The 27988-nt window shown below is 34.0% G+C and overlaps 1 protein-coding gene across 1 annotated transcript in view; it reads left to right on the plus strand.

The window, feature by feature from the left end:
• LOC149782723 (CD109 antigen-like) overlaps positions 1–27988 on the plus strand; it is a 264351-nt gene that overhangs the window by 200952 nt on the left and 35411 nt on the right. Inside the window, exons 23-28 of the mRNA XM_089934226.1 lie at positions 3461–3589; positions 10366–10492; positions 11288–11464; positions 23554–23635; positions 24922–25078; positions 27704–27781. Of these exons, the coding sequence (XP_089790352.1) occupies positions 3461–3589; positions 10366–10492; positions 11288–11464; positions 23554–23635; positions 24922–25078; positions 27704–27781 (750 nt within the window). The remainder of the gene's footprint in view (positions 1–3460; positions 3590–10365; positions 10493–11287; positions 11465–23553; positions 23636–24921; positions 25079–27703; positions 27782–27988) is intronic.

Genomic DNA, 27988 nt, shown 5'->3' on the forward strand with positions numbered 1-27988 from the left:
AATGCACGATAAATTACTACATCTGACAATGATTTGGACCTTTTAGTAACTATAGCATAGTCAAGAATTTCCCATGTCGTCTTTACTTATTTTTCTTTGATTCGTCCAACTCGTTTTCATTTCCATTTGTTCATATTATGACTTAGTATGTTCCGTTTGAAATTGCAATGTTCAATTCCTGTATTATTGCAATGCCAGTAGCTGATAAAGGAAAGTAACATTTCCATTGGTCAGAATGTTACCACATGATCAAAATGAATGGCGTTCATTTCTGTATGAACTGTAAGGAGACCTACTTTTCTAAGAATACCCACTTCTCCCACTTCTATGAATAGAGTCACATGTACAGCATAAGATAAACATTGCCAGTTAAGGCAGACAAGAAGTAAGCATTAAAGGAAAACAACATTCTAACAATTAAAAAAAAACTGAATAAATTTGGCTTCCATTGGTTAAAGGACTGGTATTATGATGACATTATTACGATCAAGCTGGACAATCCCCAGTGCTATAAATAGCTACGTAACAGAAATCCACAAACATGTATTACTACGCTCAATTAAGATTTCTGTTTTTTAATGATGCAAACAAAATAACATAACGAATAATTAAAATTTCAATTATAAGAGTTTAACGTTGTCTTTTCTGAATTTATCGTGGTATAAACTGTCAGTTGCCGACTCACACGGCTTACATAATGCCCTGCAGGCGTTATTTGCTGTGTGAGTCGGCAACTGACAGTTTATACCACGATAAACTCAGAGAAAAAGCAACGTTAAACTCTTACTTGAACTCTTTCCAATTTTCCCTCGATAAATTCTAACTCTTATTTAAGCTCCGCCGTTGTGAATGATCCCTTTCTTCCCTATTCCAGAAACTGAAGAATGGCAGACGGTTTAGATTGTGACATTAATAAATTTTGAAAGCGTAGGAAGACAATGGTATAATAGATAAAAAAACATCCAGTGCAGCTGTAATTCGTGCGAGTGTCTATACCCAAACAGTACCATGTGTTTCTAAAGTTGCACCAGGTTGTTTCGAAGTCTTCTTTACAACTTATTGACCAATTGAAGAAATCGATAAAACGAGGACTTAAAAGAAACCAAAAGCTTTATGAATAACAAATTACATAAAAAATTAAAAAAGAGAACACTTTATTTTATGCTCAGCAGTGAATTAATTGATTTTCTAATTAAAATGATATTGATATTTCACTGTAGTGAACAAATAACAATATTTTTTTACTACAGGAACTACTTTTATGTATCAAAAACATACTTACCTCCCTTTGATTTTCTGTCAGTGAACTACGTTTTCCTTATGTAGTGGTTGTTTTCTTATTAATAATCCATGTCTGTTATCCTTGAAACTTGTAGTTTGTTATTCTGGAAATATTTAATTTGTATCAATCTGATGTGAACTAATTTTATTGCTACAGCGAGACATGTGAAAATATCATCAATTGTTTTATATATAGCTAATGCCTTGAAAAGTGTTTTTGTTCTACCATTGCTCTAATTGCATAAATAACCCTACTCTAAGTAGATACTTTTTGACAAATTGAAGCGAATCATTTGTTTGAGCTATCTTAAAAGGTAGCTGCATAATTCCATTGAATTGGTATACTAATGTAGATAGCCTTGAGGAGTGCTAGTTTCTTTCTTTGCTGAACATATATTTTATGTGCATTATAATTAATTGCTTTCTTATTTGCATTTATACCAAAGACGTAAACATAGTATCTTGAAGAGACAACTAAATTGTATGTATAATCGAGACAGACACAATGTGCACACTATCTCACTGTCAGATGTTACATGAGAAATAGCATCACTGGAAATGGGGTATTCTGGAGGAACCTCACAATCATAACCTTCTTCTCTACATGTTTTTTGCACACGCTATCTACTTGTTGGTCTTCTAAAATGTCTGATGATACTGCAACAGATTGTTTATTATCCTTAATCCGGCTGTTTATTGCAATGGTATTGGTGTTAGGTTTAATCCTAGTTAAAAACTAGTCTGCGTTTATATATGACAATGTTTTCCATTTCCATAACCATATCTCTCGGTACAAAAAGACACCGTCACGAACAATTCAGTACTAATTTCACTTCTGAATCAGTTATATATTGTTAAAATATTTTCTTGGTTTCCTATTAAACTCGTAAAATTATTATATCACTTCTCTGAAGAAGGTCATTTTGATTACCGTGTAGCTTTTTGCCATTATTCATGTTAGGTTAATTACGTTATGTAAAAAGAATAGTTTTTTCTGTCCACTGTAATAGCTTAGCATGTTTGAAAGCATAGCTTTTCAGAAGAAGACTGTACAAATTTAAATGCACAAGTTTTCTTACTATTCTCGTGGCATTCAGTAGTTCTGTAACTGTGCTGCAGTTTCCTTTAAAATTTGTTTGGCGGAAAAGTAATCTTGAGTCATTCACTGGTACTAGAACTATGCTAGCTTTTACTTTATATTTTGCTGTTTTCTGAAATAAAATCCACAGTTGATTAAACAGTAACATAAATGTGCTAAAGTAGTTAGCATGTTGTGAGACTGGACTTTTAATTAATCAGTGGATACATTTTGTGTTTGTGTTTAGTGTACGCGACAGAAGCCCTTACAAATCTTTAAATGTACAAGTGTGCTATTACTTTGAGCATGACAACGCAGTGTTTCTTAAAAACAAAGATCTAGTGGATTTCATTTGACATCAATGAGTTAAACTTACAATGCGATTGTGCAAGATCAAACTTATCATGAATTTAACTTTTTAAGCTCTTTAACTCAAAAGAATGGTGAAAGACTTTATTCTATAAAGAAAAATGGAACCTCCTCCCCACACGACAATGCAACTATATGAGAAAACAATTTTTGTTGCATACCATTATCAGCATTTGTCGTACTATTATCAGCATTTGTCGTCAAGCAAACCAAAATAATTTATATACTATAATATAATTAAGGTTGTTTCCCTTGGCGATGAGAATGTTGTTATATCTTTTCCACAGAAGCAATAAAATAAAATTTCAATTTAAAGTGATCAAATTATTTCCATTTTCTAATCTGGCATGTCCATGATCAAATCAATCTGGTATTAGTTGATCATTCTTTGTTTAAGTGAACAATGGATATTTTAATTATTTGTGGCACACTCATTTCATCGAGAAAGAACGGGTAAAATGGCATATTGTTTTAACCACTTTCATAGAGGTAAGTTCTTGCTCTTTTTCCAAAATATATGGATATTGTATAGCTTAACCAGCGGACCTCTTAATAGTTATCATCCTAAAAGGATTTTTTTACTGACTAATTCATAATAACCGGATAAACATGCAAACGAGTTCAGCGAATATTCACATGGGAAATTAGTAACTTATAATAAGAGTTTTCATAATGACAGAGTTCTTATTAAATGGATTTGATACTACTTTTAAAATACCATGTAATCTATAGGTCTCAGCAGGCAAAGCCGAATCAGTGTTGATTCCCATCGTTCCAGTGACCGTCGGCAAGATAGATTTATCAGTGAAAGCTCAGAGTGTTCTTGCGGCTGATGGCGTAACAAGGCAGCTGCTTGTAGAGGTACACTGCTTTTCTGTTAAAATATTTTATATGATCTGATACCTTTTACTTTAATTTTATTTCCTTATCAAAATCTATTATATATAACCAGGTTCATTATAGCAGAACCATGGTTCTTGAATCTTAACAGATAGTAAATTACTGGGAAAAATAAACAACAAATGGTAGATGAAAGCTAGTAAACAGGAGAGTTCATAAGCTTTAAAATAAAGAACAGCAAAGTTTCTCAACTAGTGGAAAAGACAACAATGTATGTATACAAATAATAGTAGAGTACGAAAAGAGATCATTAGTTAGAAATTAAATTACAGCAGTTAAAACTATATAGTACCAGTGGTTATTGGAAAGTCACCACAGATATCAGAAAAATAGCTTGTTCCGCTCCCGTTTGTAAAAAGGTTGCCGCTGATTTGTTGGAGTGACAAGCATTATGTTAGATCTACTTACCGGTACCCAAAACATTCCACGTGGGTGTTTTGGCGCTAGAACTCCCAAAAAAGTTCACTTGCCTGAAACTTGTATTTCTGTCACACAACAAAATATGCAAATATGCATTGATCGCCGTCGTTATAAGCGAGTCGACGCAGGGAAGCTGAACCTTTGACATCCAAAGCAACCACGGAGGTCACAAACTCATTCAGACGCATAAACATACGTGTACCATCAAGTTGATCAGATCGTTTGCACGTTGATCTGGCGGCAGGGTCGCTAGAACCCCTACGTCGGTTTTACGCAGGGCACGTGAGGATGACGTTACCGCGTAGAAGACCTCGTTCAATATCTATACGGTCTGCGGTAAATTGTCTAGAATCAACGGCGGGGTAATCCCATAACATTTCGACGTTACATAGTTTGTAATGACCGTGTTGTCGTTGCGCAAAGTTGATAATGTAATCCACAGTGATATAACAACGACGCTATTGAGGGCCTCGCACTTAATTTAGTCACAACATCGGTACATTGGCTATAAAGGTGCATATTTTCTGTTGTAGAGACGCCTGGTGGACCTGGCTTCATGCTAGTGTAATGGCAATATGTTTTCTTCTGTCGCCGGTCGATAAATCGCCAAGGACCACTCGCGACAATTATGATATGTATTCGACTCGCGATACGATGAGAAATTCATCACCAACTGATGCACTTATCGCGCGTTTAACTGCACACATTGGGAGTTGAGAACCAGCTTGAGTGTCTCATTTGGGTCGCCAGCAACTCTTCCCGGTATTTTCACATGGATTTTTTAACAGTACATATATCAACTGGAAAAGTTTATTGGAGTATTCTGTTTGGTGAAGTTTAAATAAACCTTGCTGAAGCTTGTCACTAACTTGTTTTCGAGAAGCCACAATCAGATATGCTGGTGTCCACGTGTCGAAAAAGTTTCAGCAAGATGTTTCAGGCATTTCTTCTCACTGCACTTGGTCGAATGCGAAAGGTATTCTAGCTTTCAGTCATCTCAGCGAATTGTCTTTGGCATGATAATCATCAAAACTTTCTTCATAATAATCAAGACAGGTGGCTAGTCATGCTGTTTGTGATTCACCAGTAAACGCAGGTGTTGATCTTGATCATCACACATAGTCAAACAGCCCGACTTAATGCTCAGTCATATCAAAAACATGTCCAATATTGCCGCTGGCACAGTACAGACTTCATCTCATAGTATCACACGTTTAGTACATACTTTCAATACTCGCCGAATCGCAGCTGGAATCCCCTGGCCATCTGAAGAAACTGTGGTAAGTTTGGGATTCAACAAGTCTGGTTTCTCTCATGACGCTTGCGAGTTTATACTTAGGCGTTAAGACAACAAAATCGGAGAAATTTGTAAACAATTTAATAACCCGTGTTTCCTTACTAGAACCCCTCCACCATTCAGATACACAATTTTGTGACGCACTACTGGGTCATTTTCCCGTGGAGCCATTGGCAACGCAGCAAGATTATTACTGCAGATATAATTTTCTGGCGCATAATACTTCTCAAATAACGTCGCTGATCTCATCGTTTTCTTTCTCAGTTCTCTAATGGTCATATGAAACAAATTCATCCGTTGCTATCTTCCGCGTGAATGTATAATCAGCGCTAACACATGAAATTTAAAGAGCGTTGGTAGGAAATGTATTGATGTAAATGAATATGTGGCAACTCTAACCACAGTGGTGGAAATAAATTTATCGTCGATAACAAGTTAATACCTGCAGCATTGATGCTCTTCACTGAGTTTATTGTGGAGATTCGTGGTCATTGTAGGAACTTATATGATCGTTGATCTGTTCAGTGTAAACATTTGGTTTCGAAATAAATTTACCAGCGTGTATAGTGTCCTTGATGAGAAATCAAGTTCAGCCTCGTCTATAATAAGCCTGTTATTCTGACGTTTAGAATTTACTGACTCCCTTTGTGGTAAATTTATTTATAATATTCTGACCGAGATCCTTACTCGTCAATTCTATTTCTCAGCTTGTATGCTATGATCGTGTCAGACATGATTAAATATGCTGTCCGCGCAAGTCGAGCATAACCCTCAACAATAGAAGCCAATCCATGTGCATTTCTAGAGTTTTCATCACGCTACGATTTATCGCTGCTAAATACTTTAAAGTGTCTTCCGAACCATGTTAGACGAATACATCCATTCAACAAAAAACTGTTTTTCTCGGCAAATCTAGTCAAGACGATGCCCTTTGATTGATACATGCATAAGTTCATGTGTGCGATGACCAAAATACTGAAAGTATGGTAGGCATTCAGCACATTCAAGAACATTGGCATGCTAGCACTCTGTCATGTAGATGGAAACAACATAGTAGGTTCAGTAATCGATATTTCAAAGACCATCATGTCCATTTTCCATTCAGGATCATTGGACGTCCATGAGAACAATTTGTGGAATTGGTTTCCAGGTTTTCTTTTCTTTTCGCGCAAAATACGAGATCATATATGCCTCTGTAAATGAACTTCCGACTTGATCATTAATATCATCGTAGTTGTCTATGTATTTTGAAGCGATTTATACCAACCCGTTGTGAAATTCTTCCTTTCGGCAACAATCTCTGTTAGGAAGCATATATTGGTAATAAAAATAAACACTTTCACTGAAATCACCCCTGCTTGCTAAGCAGCTAGACCAATGATGGATACTTTTTGAGATTGTTTGCAAGTGCTTTATAAACGCCACCAGAATAAAATTTAATCGTGCGTCGAATTGTAGAGCAGGCGAACACGCGTGTGCGTTGTGTTAGTAAACTTTGATGACACTTCCATGCTGGTATTCACTAGAAGCATGAAGAATCCGTTTATGATCGTAATAGTGATATGATATTTCAACCAGCGCTCCATCGCGGTAACGTCGCTGACTTTAGCGCCACGGCGTCTCACACGCTCCTCTCAATGAAATATCTTCGCACGTCGATGCTCCTGTAAACCACTATCACGTGATGCACCAGCAAAATGCTCAGTAAGACGCGCGGCCACTCAATTAATTGTACCAGTGAATATTGGTGCCAGTGCACCGCGTTTTGTTTCATTCATCACATAAATTCTATGTACAACAACAGGACTGGATATGCTTTGTTTGTAGTAAACTTTATCGATACTATCAACAACCCAAGCGTCGACCGCGACCTTAGCGTAAAAACCGACTGACCATGTTTGCGTTCTTCACGTATTGGATCCATTTTGTCTCTGATCAACCATTCGTCGTTGATGCTACTGATGAATTTAATTCTTAAAATTCTCTAATGGAGGGGAGAGCAAATAAATACATGACACGTGCCAGTGTATCGACCGATCACGTTGAATAAGGAGGGGGCAGCAAATAAATAAATAACACGTACCCACGTATCGATCTACTAAGTTGAATATCCGTAGGAATCACTGTCAACTTTACACTCGTCTTTTGCATCACAAAAATATTGATGCAGCTGTGAAAATTCTTTTGGAATTTGTACCCCATGATGAACGTCCTTGTCAAGATCGAACAGATGTTTAATAACAAGCTTATTCGTGATAGTCGTTGGAATTCTTTCTCGGTTAAAATTTGTAAATTTCCTGAGCACGAAAAATCTTTCATAATCGCTGATAAAGATCATTTATTTGTAAATTTGAACGCAACCAGGAAAGTAACCTGAAAATATTTATTTTGTGTCCAAAGAGCACGCGACTGACGCGTTGATATTGTCATTATGCGTGTATGTCTGTCTGTCTGTCTATCTATCCAGCGCTCTCTCTCTCTCTCTCTCTCTCTCTCTCTCTCTCTCTCTATATATATATATATATATATATATATATATATATATATATATATATTCACAGAAAGTTGTTTTTCCCATGTGCATCGATTTATACTGATTATTTCCAATTATATAGATGAATATTATAATAATTAAATTTTTGTTTTGGAGATTCGCTGTTCTGTATTTTGTGCTCTATTAAATGAAATGACGAAATTAACGAATGCTGTTAAATAATGAGTTCATTTGACTAGTCATGATGTTGAATTTATTTCTAAGGATTGACTCTTTATTTATTTAAAATTCAACGAAGTATGAAGCTTCTCGAATCATGAAGTTACAAAGCGTTTCTCCGGTTCATACTTCTTTGACTTTAAGAACATGAACAGTCAGTCTTAAATGTTCCTAATTAATTTTAGAGTGAGTGAAGGAGCAGCAGGGAGAGGGCTCCCCTCGGTGTGTTTATTTCGCTATTTGATATGGCTGGGGGAGGATCCTACTGTACAAACATTATTTTCCTTTCGCGGTGTTGTGTTTTTATACCGGGTTAAATGGTAACCATAAACAGTTTACCGGGAAATAAATCCTTTTCTACAGGATCAGTTCTTCTGTCAATCAGACAGTAATATACAATTTTTGTATGTGCCCTCCACCGACCCCGCTTCTGATGTTTCTTTTGTATAGACAATCTTTAGAGCCTTTTTATTATGTGCTATTAATTTACATTTTGTCCGTGTTTTTCTGTGTTGCATCACATATCGTATTTTCTAGACTGGTTAAGTTTTCAGCAATTTAAATAGAATTTATATTGTTTAATTTCAGACTGATGATCTCTGTTTACCGGTTATATTTAGTGCGCCCATTTCTTTTACATTAGTTTAGAACTATGGATTTTGTTAATATTTGAAGCAATTATCCCTCTTTCGTTTCTCTTGTTTAAATGGATCATTTTGTGTCATGCAATATCTGTTCACATTATATACCGTAAGAGAACATTTATATAACAATGTCTTCATGTACATATCGACAGTGTCATGGTGTGGTACGTAAACGTCACGTGAAACAATAGCGCTAGTGTTTTTGGCTTTTCAGCTAATCATATTCGTTGATCTGTCAACTTTGGTCGAATTAGCGAGGACTTTCCCATCAAAATACTAAAGTGGTTGCGCAGCTAATTGAAGTTAAAATCCGGTTTTATTTTCATTAAATAATAAAGACACGGAATCTCATCCATGTGAACAGAAAGCAAAGAACATAAATAATACAACTGATAGCATTGACAATATTTGTTGCTTTAACTTGCTCTTATCTCGTCTTGATAGCTAGTTTCTGCTGTTTTATTGAAGTCAAGTTACATTAGCGTCTATTTATGTTAATACATATTGCTTTTGTGGTCATTTGATTACTAATTATTGTTCTATATATTTATTTTACACGGGACTTGATGAACGTAACCAAAATAGTATCATTTGGCCGCAGTGAATAATAAATTAATGACGTTCTTACACTATACAAAATTCATCAAAGTACAACAAATGCTTAGAGGAAAAAACGCCCAGATATATAAAGATCCAAAAAGTGTTGTCTGTTTATTGAGGGCAGCATCTTTTCTAGGCTTCATATCTGTCTTATACAACGTCATCCATACTTTTTTCATCTCTTTTGACAAAACTGTGACTATCAAAACTAGTATACCAGCTAATGGATATAGAATTATCTATGTAAAACAGACTTGGCAATAACCTAACCATTTGAAAAGAATTTGTTTTAGTATACATTCTTTAAAGGTCACCGGTCATACTCTGATTTTTTAAAATATTATATCAGATTTGCATTACGTGAGTAAAAGTAGTCATACTCGCACAAAAAGATTAAAATAATTATGAAGCGTGAAGATGATATAATCATTTAATTACTGGAAATATAAGTATAAAACGCGGTTACCTCCCCTTAGTTAAGATTTCCCACCTATAGAGGACGCTAACCGGAAATGACGTACATTTCTCCCAAGAAGAGAAAGTACATGCTTCTTGCTGTTGAAAACAAACACAACAGACTATGAAAGGGGAACATTTAGATGAAACTATTTAAAACGAATTTACAGTTCAGCCTTATATGTATGAGCATATGCCAGCCAATAACGAAGAGGAAGCCGAATCATCGGATTCTGAGTCTGACACAATATATAACGAGCAACACGGGAACGATGAAGTAAACCGAGTTGGGAATGTTGAGAGAAGCACTTTCGCCGTTTTATATATCAAAAAAATAAAGACATGAGTACACGTTGCGTTAGAGCATGCCATGTATATTTTCCAGGTATATTGCAACCCCGTACCTCATACTGTATTAAAACCTAAAATTAGTGTTTTCCACTGCATTTTTCTGGCTATTTTACAATAAACAGTTTTACATAACAGTCTATTAAAAATGAAACTTTCAAAGTATTAAGCTTTACTAGATATGATAAAGTCAATGGACGTTTGCATTCTGCTAATTATATTCAATAGTTATTTATTTCCCTTTTTTCTCTTTCTACAGCCTGAAGGCGCTCACAAGGAGTACAACTATCCTTTCATTATAGCCGCAGGGTTCCAGATAAATGTCCCAATAATATTGCCACCACATGTCGTTGCAGATTCCTTCAAAGTCAGAGTTACTGCGATAGGTGTGTATATTTCACCTACTATGTGGCAATCAACGAGTCCCCAATTCTCCTTTATCTCCTGATTTTGACCTCCAACGGTCCTCTACACAATCAGGGAGTCGCGGTAATTCAGTTGGTAGAACCTCGCCTGATATAAAATAATAAACCAGACATCTAGCCAATCATTTCTCAGGTGATTACTTGTTCGGCTCATCTTGTCTGAAGAAGAGGACACAGTTTTAAGTTAATGGATAGACGTTTAGAGAGTTTAGTATATAAGTGGCAACATTTTCAAAATTAGCACGTTTTTCCTAACAGAAAATGCATCAAACAAATGAGTAGCATGTTTATTGTTTTCATGGATTCCTCAATTTAATATGACACAATGTGTTTAAAATTCAGTATTTACTAAAACTAGAGTGAAATTTAAGAATTTAAGCAACAATTTTGCTTGGGACACACTGTGTTAATCTTCTCAGCCTGTCTTTTATAATTTGTTTGCCCTTCAGTTCATCCATCACAAGTTTCAAGAATACTTTTCGAGTTCATTATCTCGGTTTTAAAAGAATGTCCTAAAATTGTCGATAAACCTAAATCATATCTCACTGCCCATGAACGCAATAGCAAACTCGAGAAAAGGACGGGATGAAGACATTGCGTTTTGTATTATCGTGTCAGTTATTTTCAAGGATAAATTAAAATCCATTTCACAAAATGTTGTCAACCTTTTAATGATTTTTATTACAATTTCGGTTTTATTATTATTATTATTATTATTATTATTATTATTATTATTATTATTTCCATTCCAATCAGGTGATCTTATGGGGCTCACGTTGAAGAATTTAAACAATTTACTCCAAATGCCCAATGGCTGTGGCGAACAGACAATGATAAATTTAGCCCCAGACGTTTTTGTTATCAACTACCTAAAGGCGACCCATCAGTTAACAGACGAAATTCGTCAGGAAGTATTGCCATATATGGAAACAGGTAGGCAGACGATCACCATCCTTGTCTTAGTTGTCATAATATTATAATTTTCGAAATCAGCTTAATTGGTGTTATTTTCATTTTATCAATTGTCTTTTTCCTCTTGATTAGTAACAATACTGTGGTAGTAATAGTAGTAGTAGTGGTAGTAGTAGTAGTAGTTGTTGATGTTGTTGTTGTTGATGATGATGATGATGATGATGATGATGATTACAATGATAATGATATTGATGGTTACGATAATGATGAACGTGTTGTAATACAATTTCAATTCTCATCTATCGTAATGTCTACAGTCAATCGTAACAAATGCTTGCTGTTTATATATCTTAATGTAATAGATACATATATAGAGTACTAGCCAAGTAGTAAATGTGTGATCCAATGACAGATTTGTAGTTTGCCTCTCATATAAGTTGAAAAATGTATATAATCGTTAGCGTTTTATTTCGCTGACTTATTGTTGCTAACTATGCCTTCTGTAGTTAGAAAAACCTGATTGAAAAAACTGATAACCTATGTATGATTATAGTCTCGGCTTTACAAAATATCCAACAACGCAGTTAATGTAATACCGTCTGGATACTCCCGGTATGGTATAATGCGAAAATCGGAAATTAATATGCATTGTTAGGTGGCTATGCTCTTAAACAAAATAACAGAAAAAAGTGAAAAGCAACAAGTTTTGTAAAAGTTAACAAATATTTTCCCCTGGAATACATAGTGAAAATGAGAAGAAAAAAACTTACGGTATTAGTCACAAGTCCTAATAATAAAAGCTATAAATAAACTTTAGTGGAAATCCTAATTAAGTCAAACGCTGAAAGTATTGATGTGCCTGTGGTGGTCTGCATCGTATTGTTGTACCAACAGTCTTTTGTTGAAACGCAGTAATATAATTCCTAGTTTGAATTCCCTATAAATCCCAGTAAATGTCTATGTTGAATAATATTATTTATTCTGCGGACTCTGTATTTCCACAGAAAACTCGCTTAAATTGAATAATCTGAAGACAACGTTATCAGCCCAAGATGAACTTCTGGACAGAACAATAATATAAGTTGATTATGTTAGATATTAAATCACGAATTAATTATGTTTCTAGGGACAAGATTATATAGTCCTTTACTTTATCTCAGGTCACCATTAGCATATTCTAAATAGAATATTATCAAATGGAACATAACCTTATATAAACTTCTTAATGTTTACTAAATGAAATGTTAGTTATAGCTAGAAAGTCTGTTGCTAAAGTTTTAACATATAACCCGGTCTATGTCATGTACGCCAAGAAAATCCCAATAACCTAAAGTCAGATTTTAAAAAAAAATGTTTACTTTTACTAATAATGATAATAATATTAAATCAATACACAGTGAGAATAACTTAGTTTTTGCATTGGTTATTTACAGAATAAAAGAAAATCAACAGTTAAGGTCAAGTGGAAAAGAAATTTGATTTTGGACAAGGTTAAGTCCAGTATACAATGTTACATTACAATAACACATACTGAAAAAGAAAAAGAACATCCTAACTAACAAACAATGCAAAATAAATAAACATAACAGCATTCTGCCTCTATTTCCGTTTTCTCATTAACCGCGTTTCTGTTCTTATCGATTTCCGCTTTCGCTTACCTAATATTATTAAGCAAAACAATAGTAGTTGCACCCACTTCTCCTTTCTATTTGATTGTGAATATGATTTTATTTATTTCCGTTTTAATTGATTAGCACTCATTTAATGCTAGATTCGTTGTATCTATTTCTTTCTTTAATGTGTCCATATATAATATAAAAATTTGATCTAAATCGTTAAACTTTTCTTTCATTAGATTTTTTCGTGTGTCTACTTCGTTGATACTACTTTGCAACGCATTTATATTATTAACCACTTCTCGATAAACATGAACTATTTTATCTGTTCATGATTTCTATACTCAGCGTGTAATATATATTATACAGTTCGCTGAATGTTATATCATTTATGGTTTTGAAATCTGCAATATATAACTTGTTATTCGTTTTTATAGATCCATCCTTGTTTTCATTACCATTCATTTGGCTTCCGAAAGTCCTTTCTCTCTCCCTCCCTCCCTCTCTCTCTCTCGTTATTTTTAATCATTCGTTTTCTGCAACTGTGACAGTGCATAAGTGTTTGCAATTACATTTTTCAAGTTGGTCATTTTATTGTTAAAATCATACATTAATTGTTTCATCTCCTGTCAGCATTGTTTAATTTCATTATTCAAGCTTTTCTGTAATTGTTGCAATTGAAATTTGAGATTATCATACTCTTTCAGTGGCTTTGCTTCAAATATACCCCTTCAAAGCATCTAATTTCTCTCGCTGTTTATCCTTCACCCGTCGACACTACTTTTAGATTTTAAGGATTCGTTTTTATTTTTCTATTTCCTTTACAGTATTTGCACTTGTACGGCACAAAAGAAATTTATTGCTTATATTTTCTCTCTACTCTTTGATATATTCAAAATAATACCCTTCTGCTTGTTTGCCAGTATTGCCTGTCTACCACTGGTCATTCACGTGATTCACATAGACGGTTGTGAGAGGAAAATCTTGTTCTCGCTTTCTGGTGTAATGTGTAGGTAGATTATTCGGTTAGTTATTCTTTAAATTCGACATATTATATATGACTGTTTCCCGTTGAAAATGTACAGCAATGTATGTATATTTCTATAAGCATCATGATTTTCAGCATCATACTAAGATTTCATACATACTAGTATGTGTCAGTGCTTTAAATGGTTGATACATATCAGAATATATTTCGCAATCAATAAAATGTCTTTTTGGAGTTATGAACAAGCCTAGGTGGATTCCGCCAACAAAAGAAAATTTTACTTTCAACGATTTACATGTCTTTCATCTTTTTAAAAATATAAAATATCTTCCGATTTATGTGACATATTGTTTTCTTTATGGATGAATCTTAAACAGCTAACCACTATTTCGCACACTGAATCCACATGTGGTTTTTAATTCTGTCTGTTTTCTCGAATAGTGAAATGACCTATTAGAATGTTTGATCTTAGTATTTATCACAGGAACATGGACTGTTGTTAGTTTTCTTTAAATATTTTGTGTCTTTCGCCGACTTAGTGTTAAGTATAGGCATATATTTGCAAGAGTGGATAACATGCATGATTAGCACGAAAAGCACGTGAGCCATGAGGAAATCAGAGTTTACCTGGCGGCAGGAAAACCGATCTAAATAGGCAGTAGACGTAAATCTTTGGTTACGTGCAGACGTTGTAGTCTATCGCTAAGGGAAGAAATGCCTTTCTTCACAAGTTGGCTAAGGTATGGATGTCAAGGGGACTGAAATCATTGCGTGGAACAAGGAATTTAAGGAGGAGATTCAATGTCAATGCTTCTTCTGCATTACGTCATATTTGGAGCAGCGAGAGATCAATGCCAATTTCTAGATATACGTCAACGACAACGTAATAGTGTGTGTTGCTAAAATAAACTGTTCACCAAAGCTGCCTGATATTCGTATTGCGAATGTATTCACATGGAGGACTGCATTAATTTCAGCACAGTAGAGTTACAATCATTGCTTCCTTTGATCGACAAGGCTGTCAATTTACTTTGTTTTGTATATATGTCATCAGCAGGAGGGGCGATGAGTACTTAGAAACTGCCGTATTCATATATGTGTTAATCTATGTGATTTATTGACTGTTCCTTAAGGACAACAATAGCAGACAGCCATATTATTAGCATTTCCAGTAGAGCATTGAGAACAGACTTGTGTGTGCAGCATCTAGTTTCGTACGGGGAAGCCATCTTTTCACTCATGCCAACAGAGCTGTGAACGCCTATGAGAAGTCCAAAGTGCAGTTTAGGGGTGAATTCGCCATTCAATCCCAGCCAGCCACTCAGCGAGACGCTGACGTCACCCGAGATGCGTGAACAAAAATAAACAGTGACAAATATTGACAGTTAAAATGTGAAAAGCTTATTTATAACCATTCAGTGATAATCCTTAGTAGAGTGTACACATGTCATTTTTTAAGGTATGTATTTCTTGGTATTATTGTGAACAATTTCGAGCCACATATTGTTTTCATTTTTATTAAGAAGGCCATAGCCACATATTTTTTAAAATATTATTTTCATTACGATTGTCGTACATATATTTTGTTTTCATTCATTGCCCTTGTAATTGCTTGTTGAATGCATCCTTAAATATTCATGTGAATTATCATTAATCTTTTCTTTTTCAACCACAATGATTTGTCCCAATGGCCGGTGAATTCAGTCGCAAAACAAAAATGATTAAATCTTTACTTATAATGATGGAGAAAAGGCACCACACGATACCAATTAAATATACATATCAATGCATAGATTAATTCAAAAACATTTTATAGCCATATCAGCATCTTCAAACTTTTTAAAAGAATATTATTGAGTGAAATAATATCATCGAGTCATTGAGTTCTTATGCTAGGCTGTTAAGATATTGAGGGAGATCAAATATGAATTATTGGTGTATTGTTTTGCTTGTTTTTTGTTTTCGTTTCCTTTGTTTTTGTTTTGTCTTTATTTTCTCCTTCGAGAAAATACAAGATCCTACTAGTATACATTTTAAAGTATATTATGTCTCCCATATAGATCTACTTACTTTAGAACCATTTAAGATTGGGTAGACTGGTATATGGACAGTATGTATATTCATTCATTAAGTTTACATTTATTTACATATAATTCAGTTGCAGATCTATATTACTTTTTGAACCTATACATGATGTCATTCTTTCCTCACAGAAAACTGTAACGTCATATATTCCTAGAAAATGGGCTATTTCATCTATTCAGAATGAATATAATATCACATTTCTTTCAAAATCAGTCTGGTCGAAATATGACTTTGTCGACAGAACGTTTTCTTGTTTTACTTTTGTCGATGTCCTGTTAAAACGTTCAATGGAGGTCACGATTCTGTCGGTCACTATGTCAAATTGTATTTATTTTTACTGTACTTCGTAAACATTGGTAACGAAAGCTTCAATGACATCAGAAAATATGTATCAATCATTTTTGCGAAATGCTATAGGAAACCTTAATAGTGTACGAATGTGCTGGAAAGTGAGATATCTGAAACTTGAGATGAAAACAAGATTGCTTCCGCTTCAAAATGGCGTTTCTAAAGAGACAAACTTGCTCAAGGCGCAAGTGTAATGACCACATGATATTGGATGAGGTTTCTTAAAATTTGATAATATTGCACGTCTCTAAAATGGTTTGATTATGCAATAATATTTAACCTCAGAAATTTATTTTAAAAATGGTGGATAGAAACAAATTGCTTTTAAGATTTATAGTTTTATTACATGTTTCGAATAGTCCTAGTCTAAATCATTAAAACTACTATTTCCACGCGGAAACCCCGGAAAGAACTACCGAACCACGAGAACCTCTGGCAAGCTTTCTCACATACCCACACTGGCCGAACCTGAAACTCGAAGCCACGCAAACAGGGGTGACATGGCAATGATCCGTAACGGTCAGCGCTTTAGACCACAAAGCCACTCCGGGCCCCCGATTATAGTTTGTATTTTTACCATTCCTGCTTAAATCATTTAATTAGAAAGTTGTATACATCTCGTTTCTTCCACTCCATGCTAAAAGTTCACAGTGACCTACTTTGTGAATGTTACAGGCTTAGGTTAAGTATTTGCATTCAGATCATGGTCACAGATTTGTTCAGGCTATGTACACAGTATCCTCTCTTGAGTTCTGAAATAAGTTGAGGGGATGCATCATAATGATCACTATTCATTCATTTCAATTGTAGTTCAGTATGGCATATATTTTACTTCTTTAACTTGGGGTAAATTTATTGTTTAATGTTGGTTTATCTAGCATTGTTCATGTTTGAATCTTGACTTGTATAATAAATAGTATGCATCTGGTTTAGTACAATGTTCTCGAAACAAATGAAGCTCATATCAACATATTTCATTTTATTTTGACTTTGGAAACGTCTTTGCCTTGACTCTAGTATTTGGAGCGCAAGCTATCCAAACTAAATCATGAAAGTTGTTATGAAGAGTCATCTTGATAGATTATACATCCTTAGTTTAAACAAGAAGTCTTTGCTACCTGTATTTCATGCTTCATTGACCTTTTACAAATTTGTATTCCGAATATTTTGAATGGGACCTGATATACGTATGGAAGTTTATAACTGACTGTATCTCTAATGTTACAGCATCCTTACAAGTAAAGGACACCGGCAGATATATTTTTATGGTTCAGTAACATTTCAATTTATCGGTGTTTGATCTGACTATAGATTCTTCCATGATATTCATCATAATCTACTCAGAACAACGTTTCAGACGTGTGTAGATGGAAGTAGAAATGAATATATTTATTCAGTCGTATAACCATGCATTGTATACTGTTCTAAGTTACCCGTAGCAGGTTAAATGTATAGTTTACATGATAATAGATATAATAATCAGCTGGTTGGATTGAATGTCTTTCATACGACTTTCTGTAGTGGCTAAATAAGGTGCATGAGCAATGCTTGTACTACCTGCTGTGTCTCAAATGTTACTCGGAATCTATAACTTTCTACCAGTAACATATGGCCTCCAAGGATAGACAGTTATATAGAATTTAACAAGAAAAATTTAAGAACAATGATTTTATAAATCATAAAAAAGCCATTCTCTTGTATTTATCAACTCTTTGTAGTACCTCCACCTTTACTTGTTATGTGTCTTTTTATGCCCTGTCACAGTATGCATAGATGTATGCGTGTAGTTACACTAGATATAGATGACTGACATCCGATATGAAACTTTTGGACTCTTGACTTCGTCTGTAATGCAGCAATGTGTCCTATAAATGCTAAATGTAATGCATCATTTATTTTCTCGGCAATAGACCTTTATCCATCATCTGTAATTTTGTTGCAATTAAAATAATTCTTAAGTGGTGTTTTACTTTATTCATAATACATTTAGCCTCGTTATATTTTAGATGGCATATATTTCACGCCTATCTTGGCAATATTGATAATATCTAGCATGTATATGTATATGTATATATTTGGTTTAAAGGAATGTCAGCACGATAGTGGAAATATAGTGAAGATTTAAAGGTTACGGTTTCACTTTTATAAAGATTAAAAGTTGAAATGTCGAAATAAAATTCGCTACAAATTTTTAAAAAAAAATTGAAAATAAGCAAGCATTTTGTTAATATCAGATTAGTTACTTTTCTGCTTGATTATTATTTACAGTGGTTATTGGAGACTTCTAAAAGCTTCGTAGATTTGAATTGTGTAGTCATTGTTTACAGTCTGGTTTCCAGTCTGGTTTCCAGTCTTTGGTTTCTAAACGAGCAGACATGGTATAATAAATAAATAGTTGTGAAATAACAAAACAGAGTTGGTTAATCTGGCCACGCCTCGATGAAACAATAATTTAATACAGTTGTTATCGGGAGACGAACTGACATCCTATACCAGGCGTATCCGATCCGATCCTCATGCGGACCAAGCGGTCACATTGAGCGGCCCTCGTCCGTGTACACAGTCCTTTTGAAAATATGCATTTTAATTCAAATGCATACTGAGTGATGAGGAACTGTTTTTTTTTTAATATAACCAGCATAGTTTGGCCCCCAGCCAAAAATAGGATGGAAGCCCCTCTCCTTATTATGTCTTCTACTAGCTGAACTGTTAAACAGGATACCATTCCTCCATTGTATGGTTATTAAAGGTAGGAATTGTCTATTGAATATAGGTTGAACAAAAGGAGAAAATACAAATGAATAGCATCTGGAATATGTATCATAAGTTAAACTATAGGATTCCCTATGAGGTGCGCATATAATGTTTAGGTACCGTGCTTCCTCTACAATCGTACACATTCTAATAATGCTCAAACCCTCCATCACAACATTATATATTACCAACTAAGAAGTCTGTTTTAAAGATTTCATAGCGTCTAATGATGGCGGCACCATCTAGTCAGGGTATTCTTGCTTGAATATGCTCAATATAATATGGCTGCACTGAAAAAGTGTCTACAGTACGAATGGAGACTCATGTATAGTAATGCCAGCTGTTTGTTAAAAATGAATAACAATAAACAGTCCAGTTTTGAAAGATGAGTAGATAACGAAAACAGCCCATTATTCCATGTAGAGTGTACGGAAAATAAGACCAAAAAGTTTTATTTCCTCTTATCTGTAATGTTAACTGCCATGACCAGAAATGGCACGAACTCACTTCAAATTACGTGAACAATTGGAACATGATGCTTTTTGTCCATAGGCAGCGCTTCATTAAATCCGATAATAATATATCAATAATTGTTGTTTATATATAGAGTACATTTCATTTCTTTTGTGTGGCTTGACGTTTTCCATGTTTGTAAGCTGTAAATAACATGTTTACATAGATAACGTTTGTCCATGGTCAAAAGTTGTGAATATTATGTTTACGTATCAACAGTTCAAGATCAGTTTTGTTTACTGTTAGTATAGTCTTTCCGATAGAAATTTTCACATTCTATTACGCTATATGTCAATTGAAAATGCGTATATACAAGGATTGTTACGAACAACTAATTCATTCCTATATTACATCAGTCTTTGGGAATTCAATTGCGTTATTGAACTCAGATATAATTATAGAGGAGGAATCATTCATTTAAAATGTCCATTGCAATTTTTTAGTGTGTAGTAATCCAAAACACACTTATTTTGGATTTTTGTGAACTCGCTCAAAGATCCTCTGTACTGCATCATTGTGTTATATCAGGACATTCAAGACTATTGGTATTCAATTAGAACATTCTAACGCGTGTGTGATTTGGATTTTTAACGTACCTTTAACAATTTTTCAGTCATATCGCTACGATGTCTGCGGTGTGGCAGTTTATAGTGATGTCTAGCACTGTGGCATCATGCCGCAGACATGTAGATTGATGTCCCACCCAGTCACATTATTCTGACACCAGGCCATAGTCCTAACACTAATCTCTTAATGCTGAGCGCCAAGCAAGACAGCTGTTAGTACTATTTTTGAAAGTCTTTGTTATGACTTGGCCGGGGATCGAACCAACGATCTGCCGCATCCGAGGCGGATGCTCTAACCACTAGGCGACAGGAGCGGTTGAACATTCTAATTTTCGGACTTATCATATGACATTCAGGATTATTTGGGATTTTTAAGAAAAGAAAACCCCCACTTACAGTATTGTGAATCAAATCCAAATTATTCCGAAAACGTTATATCACAAATCCAAAAGGATAGTTTCTTGAATGAATTACATTGGTGTTTTGAATGAATTCCAATTTTAAATGTGCCGATGTACAACTAGCCTGCAATTGTGCTGGTGTGCCAATAGTTTTGATGTATCACAATGATAGAATCAAAGAAGTCTGAGCAAATTCACATTTATCCTCAAAAAATATTTAATCATACATTATTAATGAGCACTTTGTAATTTCAAAGAATAAGTTAAATAAACAAATACTTCGAAATATTAACAACAAAGTAATTGAAATTGATTACACTAAGACCGATGTTAATGTGTTTGCTTCTCCCGTGTATAGAAACCTATATCACAATATGAGGACCAGGATTATGGTCAAAAGTTCATTTCTAGAACATTTAAAGTTGTCAACATTATCAGGTATATTATTAAAACTTTAGTAAAGAACATGGCAAACAGCAGGTACAACAGGAATTCAAGAGAGGAATATCAATGTACTGAATCTAAACTCGAGTAAACATGTTTACCTACAAATAATAAAAGTAATCTTAAAATATAATCTAGAGTCATACACAAACATTAGCAATGTAATATGTTGTTTTCATCCAAGAAAGGTCAAGAAAACCAAACTCTTATTCTCGATTATGCACACAGAACATTCACCCAATCCGAGTTACAAATGCGTAGCGTACAATCATGGACGAAAGCCAACACAATACAAATTAAATATATGTATATAATGATGTTCAACTTTTTGAACCATACTATTGACATTTCTAGTACGAAAGGTCTTTGTCCTTTAAGTGTAACACTATTTTAGGATCAATTATTTGAATATGTTATATGACAAACGTAGTGTTCATTTTATTGTATCATCTCTATCCTGTAGTTTATCATTTATTATGTATATTTAACTGTATTATTTGTTGACGTTTCTCCATGATAATGTTATGTATATATAATTTGCAATTTGTTTGTATTTTTATACTTTTATTATTTCATAAAATGCTATTGTAATGTAACATTGTGTGTTAGAATTAACCTTGTACAAAATCAAGTTTATTTCCTACTTGATCTGAATTATTAATGTTTTATTTATTCTGTAAACAACTAATACATAAATAAAATATTATCTATGTGTATGGGCTTATTATCAGGATCATTACTAAGGGAAGCATATGTTTATTTGGGTCTGGATCTAGGCTATTGGGATTCCCCTACAATTTACCTGGTGTACCTGACATTGTCTAGGTTACATATTATACTTTCTCATAATAACTACATTTTGATTTCATAAACATTAGGTAATTGATTATTTAGCAAATGTTAATTGTGAACTGGGGCTTACGAAGAGGACTAGATAATCTCATCGCTGGAAAGATTATTCATTGGTGCTAAAGATCTAGCAGAATCATTTGTATTATTACTTAATTCAGTGATTAATTTCTCTCAAATACGGAAATTAACATTCAACAGAGACATTAGCTGGAATTTATAATGAATTCAAACCTGGAATTATATTACCTTGTTTCAACAAAAGACTATTGGTTCAACAATACGATACAGACCGCCATATGCACATCAGTACCTTCGGAATTGATCTTAATTTGGATTTCCACTAAAGTTTATTCAGAACCTTTATCATTAGTATTTATGTTTGTAATTCTAGGATTATTTTGGGATTCAATTCCGTAAGACCATTTTATTTTTCTTTTTCACTTTGTATTCTAGGGAAATTAATTATTTGTTGAATTTTACAAAGACAGTTGCTTTTCAATCTTTTCTGTTACTTATTTTAAGAACAAACTCGTAGCAATTATATGTTATGAACAGTTGTACTTTGTGCTGGACCTTCGTCCAAAATCAAGTTAATAGGTACCTGACCAGTGACATTGATGTTGTCAATAGCATAATACATAGCTAATATTTATATATGGTTGTGGAATAAATATTCAGATATTAATTGTAAAGATGTTTTCGTCATCTTGAGTTAAAGATGCAGTCTTGTTTCTGACCTTTGAAACTTCCCGAATGGACATTTACAATTAAGGTGACAGAGTACTTTCAGAAAATGGTAATTGTGACCTAGGTCAAGTAGAGGGGTATATAATGTTTTTTTTTTTTGGGATTATTCATTCTCTTTTTATATTTTGTCCCTTTTTAATTTGTTTGGATATATTTATTCAAGGTTTTAGTCACTGGAATTACAAAGTACTCAATAATATTATAGGACTAACATTGATTTGAAATTATATTGGATTCAAGCAAGAACATTTTGGATTATATTAATATGATACACCAAAGGACTGCTAACACGTCACCACATTATATGCCATTGGCATATTATCACATTCGAGACTATAGGCACGTCAGTGCATTCAATATAGGAATTTATTTTGTATACCACTGTAATTCATTTGGAACTTCATATATTTTGAACTTGTGATATAAATTTTAGGACTATTTGAGAATTAAATAACAATACTGTGAGTTATTTTTAAATTTTCACTCTGTATTCTAGGGAAACATTTTGTTGAATTTTACAAAACATGTAGGCTTTAGCTCTTTTCTGTTAGTTTAAGATAATAGAATCATAACACATTTAACTCAAAATCTCTGTTGTACATAAGTTACGCAAGCATTGTAGAATTGTCAAAATATTCACAAATATATAAGCCCGGGGACCAGAAATTCTTTAAAGTCTATTTTCTGCATAAAAAACAAAGGCTAAAATCACCAGGAAGATAAGAGATTTGTTAGATGCATTTGAGCCTGTCAGTATTCAAAACTATCCATGCTGCTTGTTCTTTCTTACATTTAGGATATCAACGTGAATTAACTTTCCAACACAATGACGGTTCCTTTAGTGTCTGGGGAGAAAAAGATGGTGTCGGGAGTATATGGTAAGTTTTATGAAACATTTTCTTGTATTTCTTTGTAATTATTACTCAGCTTAAAGTTGCACCTTAACTCGAGCATTTATTCCATATTAACATTGTTACTTACCTACGTTAATATATTTCTGGCGTTCTCTGTGTCGTTATAACAATACAATAACGTGCACTAAGCCTGATTTGTGTCGTTTTCCGGTATTATTCGTATTTGGATTATGTGCATGGATACGGAGACTCAGTCCATAGTCGGATAATTCTTATTTCGATATGACATCACAAACAACTGTTCGTAGTTTCCTTTGTTTACATTGTGGAAATAAAAAGCCATATTTAAGAAAGAGAAAACTTGATTCCGTCCTGTGTGTTCTCTCCAGCCTTGACTGATTTAATCCAGTAAAGTTCTTCGCACATCAATAAAGTAATATTACAATTCAAAAAGTGATGCTTTTTCATTCTACAGTCCTGGGCTCTACTATAAAATGGAGGGGGTTAACCCTTTTCTTCTGTCTTAATTTGCTTTCGTCGAGAAAATATCGCCTTAACGGGATCTGAATGGTTATTAAACATTGGACATTTCTACCACACATCAATTGACAGGTAAAGTTTAAAGCCAAATTGACTACCTGTTAAAGTTAATTAGCTACAGAAGCAGACTAGTAGCCCTACTATTCATGACATCATGAGACTAAACGAATAGGTACTTTCTTATCTTGAAACGGCTGGGTAACTGACATTCCCTACTCGACCAGTCATAATTGACTTATAGCATTTACTGCCTAATCCCGTAATAGCAACCGGCCGATTTTGAGCGTTTGACTTTAAACTCGTTTATAATCGTACGATTCGAATCGCTTGATATAAGAAATGGGAATCCGCGGATGACAGAAAAGGTCAATACCTGGACAATTTAGAGAATATTATATAGGATGTTACTTGAGCCCGTCTTGCCAGTAGCTTCTCGTGGGTCGGTGGTTCTTTCCGGGGTTTTACCGGGTTCTTCCTCCACCATTAATACTGGCCGCCATGTATAGCCTATCGCGTGCTGAAAAATGGCGTTAAACCCCACAACAACAACAACTTGAGCCCGTTCCGCAACCATGAAAATTGAACGGATTTCGTGCAGTTTTATGTACTATGTTGCTGGAATAATTGCCCCACTAAATTATTTCATTCTTGTTATTTTTGCCTTGCATGAAGCCTTTCGTATTTGCTTACACAGAAAATCTGAGTTTAAAATATTTGAACCTACTTTTATGCACTATAAGCACTGATGTTAAAAGTATTATTAAAACCAGGCTGACGGCGTTCGTGCTAAAATCCTTCCATCAGGCCAAAAGGCACATTTATGTGTCGGAGGACGTACTCGAGAGAGCCATTAATTGGATGTTGCGATATCAGAACAATGATGGTTCTTTTCAGGCAGTTGGAAATGTCTTCAGCAGCCAACTAAAGGTACTGTAAGTCAATTGGCGTTTTATTTATTTCCTTCTATTGTATAAACTGTCAATATTTAAATAGTTAGGAATATATAATTTATAAGACTCGTTAGAATTATTGATTTTAGATAGATTTTGACATTTCGAAGTACATATCATTTATGAAAGTATCATATAAATGATATTTTTAATATTCTGTTTGGATTGTCATAGAATTTTTTACCTGTAAATTATACTTATTTCATTCTGTTAAATATCAGTACATTCATTAGTATTTCTAATTTCTCACAAATAGAAACTGATAAAATTATATAAAAAACATTAAATGTTTCATTATTTAGAGCAAGTGGTATTTGAAAATAATGAATATTGGTGTATCTCCATAAAGGTTTATCTATGTACTTGTTCACTTTCTCAGCCTCATATCCAATTATTAAATGCCGTTTCATATTCAATTTTTTTATGTTATTTATGCACTGGAAAACGGCACTTCCGACCAAATAGCAACCTTATTGACACCAGGATTCAGGTAACAGTCACTTCGAGTTAAATCAGGGCTGTTTTGGAGGATGTGGCAAAGTCTGGATGAAGTGCTCCTCTATGAAGTCTCACAACGGTGAATTTATACGCCATTGCGTTGCTATAGAATAGATGGATACATTGAGTACCGGTGCGTCGTCGGTTGGTTCGATAGTGTTCCACAAATTTTGGCAACACTTTTGACGCATACAAAATGTTCAGTGGCACTAACAGAGTCAGGTATAAGTGCATGGAAGACCTAAGTTTATGCATCGCAAAAGAATGCAGATAAAATTATCTTGACAGTCCGACTCTGTCGAACTATTTGAGGCCTCTGCTCGTTTTCTCCCATCTAAACTTTATTTTATATTCAATTGTGTTTCAATACAAATCAAGTCCCTGGTTCAGTAGCCGTGAAAATTTCATTCAGACGTATTTGGCCACTCGTTTCATATCTGACTAGCGAATGTTTGGTTATTTCAACCGGAGTCTTTTTTGATCAGGTGTCAACAGATGCGGGACCCATCTTGCAGAAACCTTACTACGCTTCAAATTTTTCAACGTATATAAAATCAGTTGATTAATTAATGCCAGTTATAAAAAATATGTCACTGTATATCGATATTTACTCTTCACAGCATCAACTTTCCACCCATCAGTTGCATATAATGGATTTCCAGAACATATGTTATCTTCCATGGATTTAGAGATCATCTTTAACTCGATGAAATCGCCTCAGAATTATAGGATATAACATAGAATTACATTCGTAATCTATATCCAAGTTTTTCTTAATCAATCGGAGAGTGCCAGTAGTTACGGTTTGATCTTTTGATCGGTAGCAGAATTTATCTCGTCTCTGACAGTTTCATTATTATTTACGTATGTTGCATTAGGTGCATATATCTGCATGTATCAAGCAAGCTGGACACAGCTGCAACGGAGCTCGATTAGCGTTAGATTTATTGACAGATTCATCGAACCAAACTAGTTGTAGTAAACTTTTCAGAACTTCTGAAATAACCCTTATAAAATGATACTTGTGCTGATAACTTTCGTAATTTAAATTATCTTGTAAATTTCTTATCTGAATGATAAAATGAAAATAAATGGTATCTAGTTGTGCCAAAAACCAGGCCCCGCGTGAAGAACAAAAACTAGTAGTATGGAAATTTTTGAATTTTTGCTTCTTTTTATCTTTTAAAATGTGGAATAAATGTTATTGGATAAACGTTCATGCAAACTATCGCCTTCTCCTTTAATCTATATTTTTTGCGATAGCAATCCATTATTCCTTAAAAGGAACAACTAGTTTCATTATTTTTTTTATAACATACGGCAAAAAACGATCACATTTACAAAGAAGGATAAAATAAAATAGAATACTTGATGATACTAAATTCATTTTTGATAAAATTGTGTATTTCCTGAAATTATACTAATATACTTGCACTAGAAAAAGAAACTATTTGCTAGTGAGCCAAAGGGAATGACTGTTTAAAATTGGTAAAATGAATATTGAAGAAACACTGAAAGTTTGAAATTATTTTTGTTGACACAAATGGATTATGTTGTTCGTGTTTTGACCAGTACTGTTAGACAATGAGGAAACACAATCAATTGATGTAGGTTGAATATTTAGTCATAAATAATGAATATGAGAGTTCAATAGATTGTGTAATATTTTGCAAAAATCAATCAAGATATTGTCACATTAAAAGGGTGTCAAAAATGACAATACATTATACAAATTGAAAGTAATAAATTATAGATTCAGACATTTTTGAGGGAAAGGTTTGCATGTGCACCTAGGAATTATTTATTTGGGACAAAATCCCCTTTTACTGCCAATTGTTACAAACAAAAAAAAAATTGTTTTGGATCTTTTTCCTCAGTTCAGATATCGGGAGAAAATGATAACAATTTAGTTTCTATAAACCTTTTGACTTTTGTAATGCTATACCGTTTAGATTACACCATGCCCTTACTATGTAGCCATAAAATCAGTCTACTTTACTTCACCTGTCTTCGTTTGTATTTAGTACCTTTTAGTTGGAATATAGGACTTTTGTCTCGTGTTATCTACATCAAATGCGATTTCCTTATTCATAATTCATTACAGGGAGGATCATCCGCTGGAGACAGCCTTACTGCATTTTGCATCATTGCTCTTCTAGAAAACGATGATATTGAGGATAGGGTATGTAGTTTGCTTATAAAGAGTCTTCTGTTGAAAGTTTATACCAAACTTCCAAACTCCATCTCCAACAGACTCATATTTCCTAAAAAAATCTATGTAATAAAATTAGAGTATCCAATATACGTTTTAAGTTTACCTCCTATACCCCCGAGTCATACCAAAGACTTATAAAAATGGTACTAACAGGTGCCTCGCTTGGCGTTCAGC

Source organism: Sinohyriopsis cumingii, chromosome 15 (genome assembly GCF_028554795.1).
Source record: "Sinohyriopsis cumingii isolate HCF-2022 chromosome 15, ASM2855479v2, whole genome shotgun sequence".
Lineage (NCBI taxonomy): Eukaryota > Metazoa > Mollusca > Bivalvia > Unionida > Unionidae > Sinohyriopsis > Sinohyriopsis cumingii.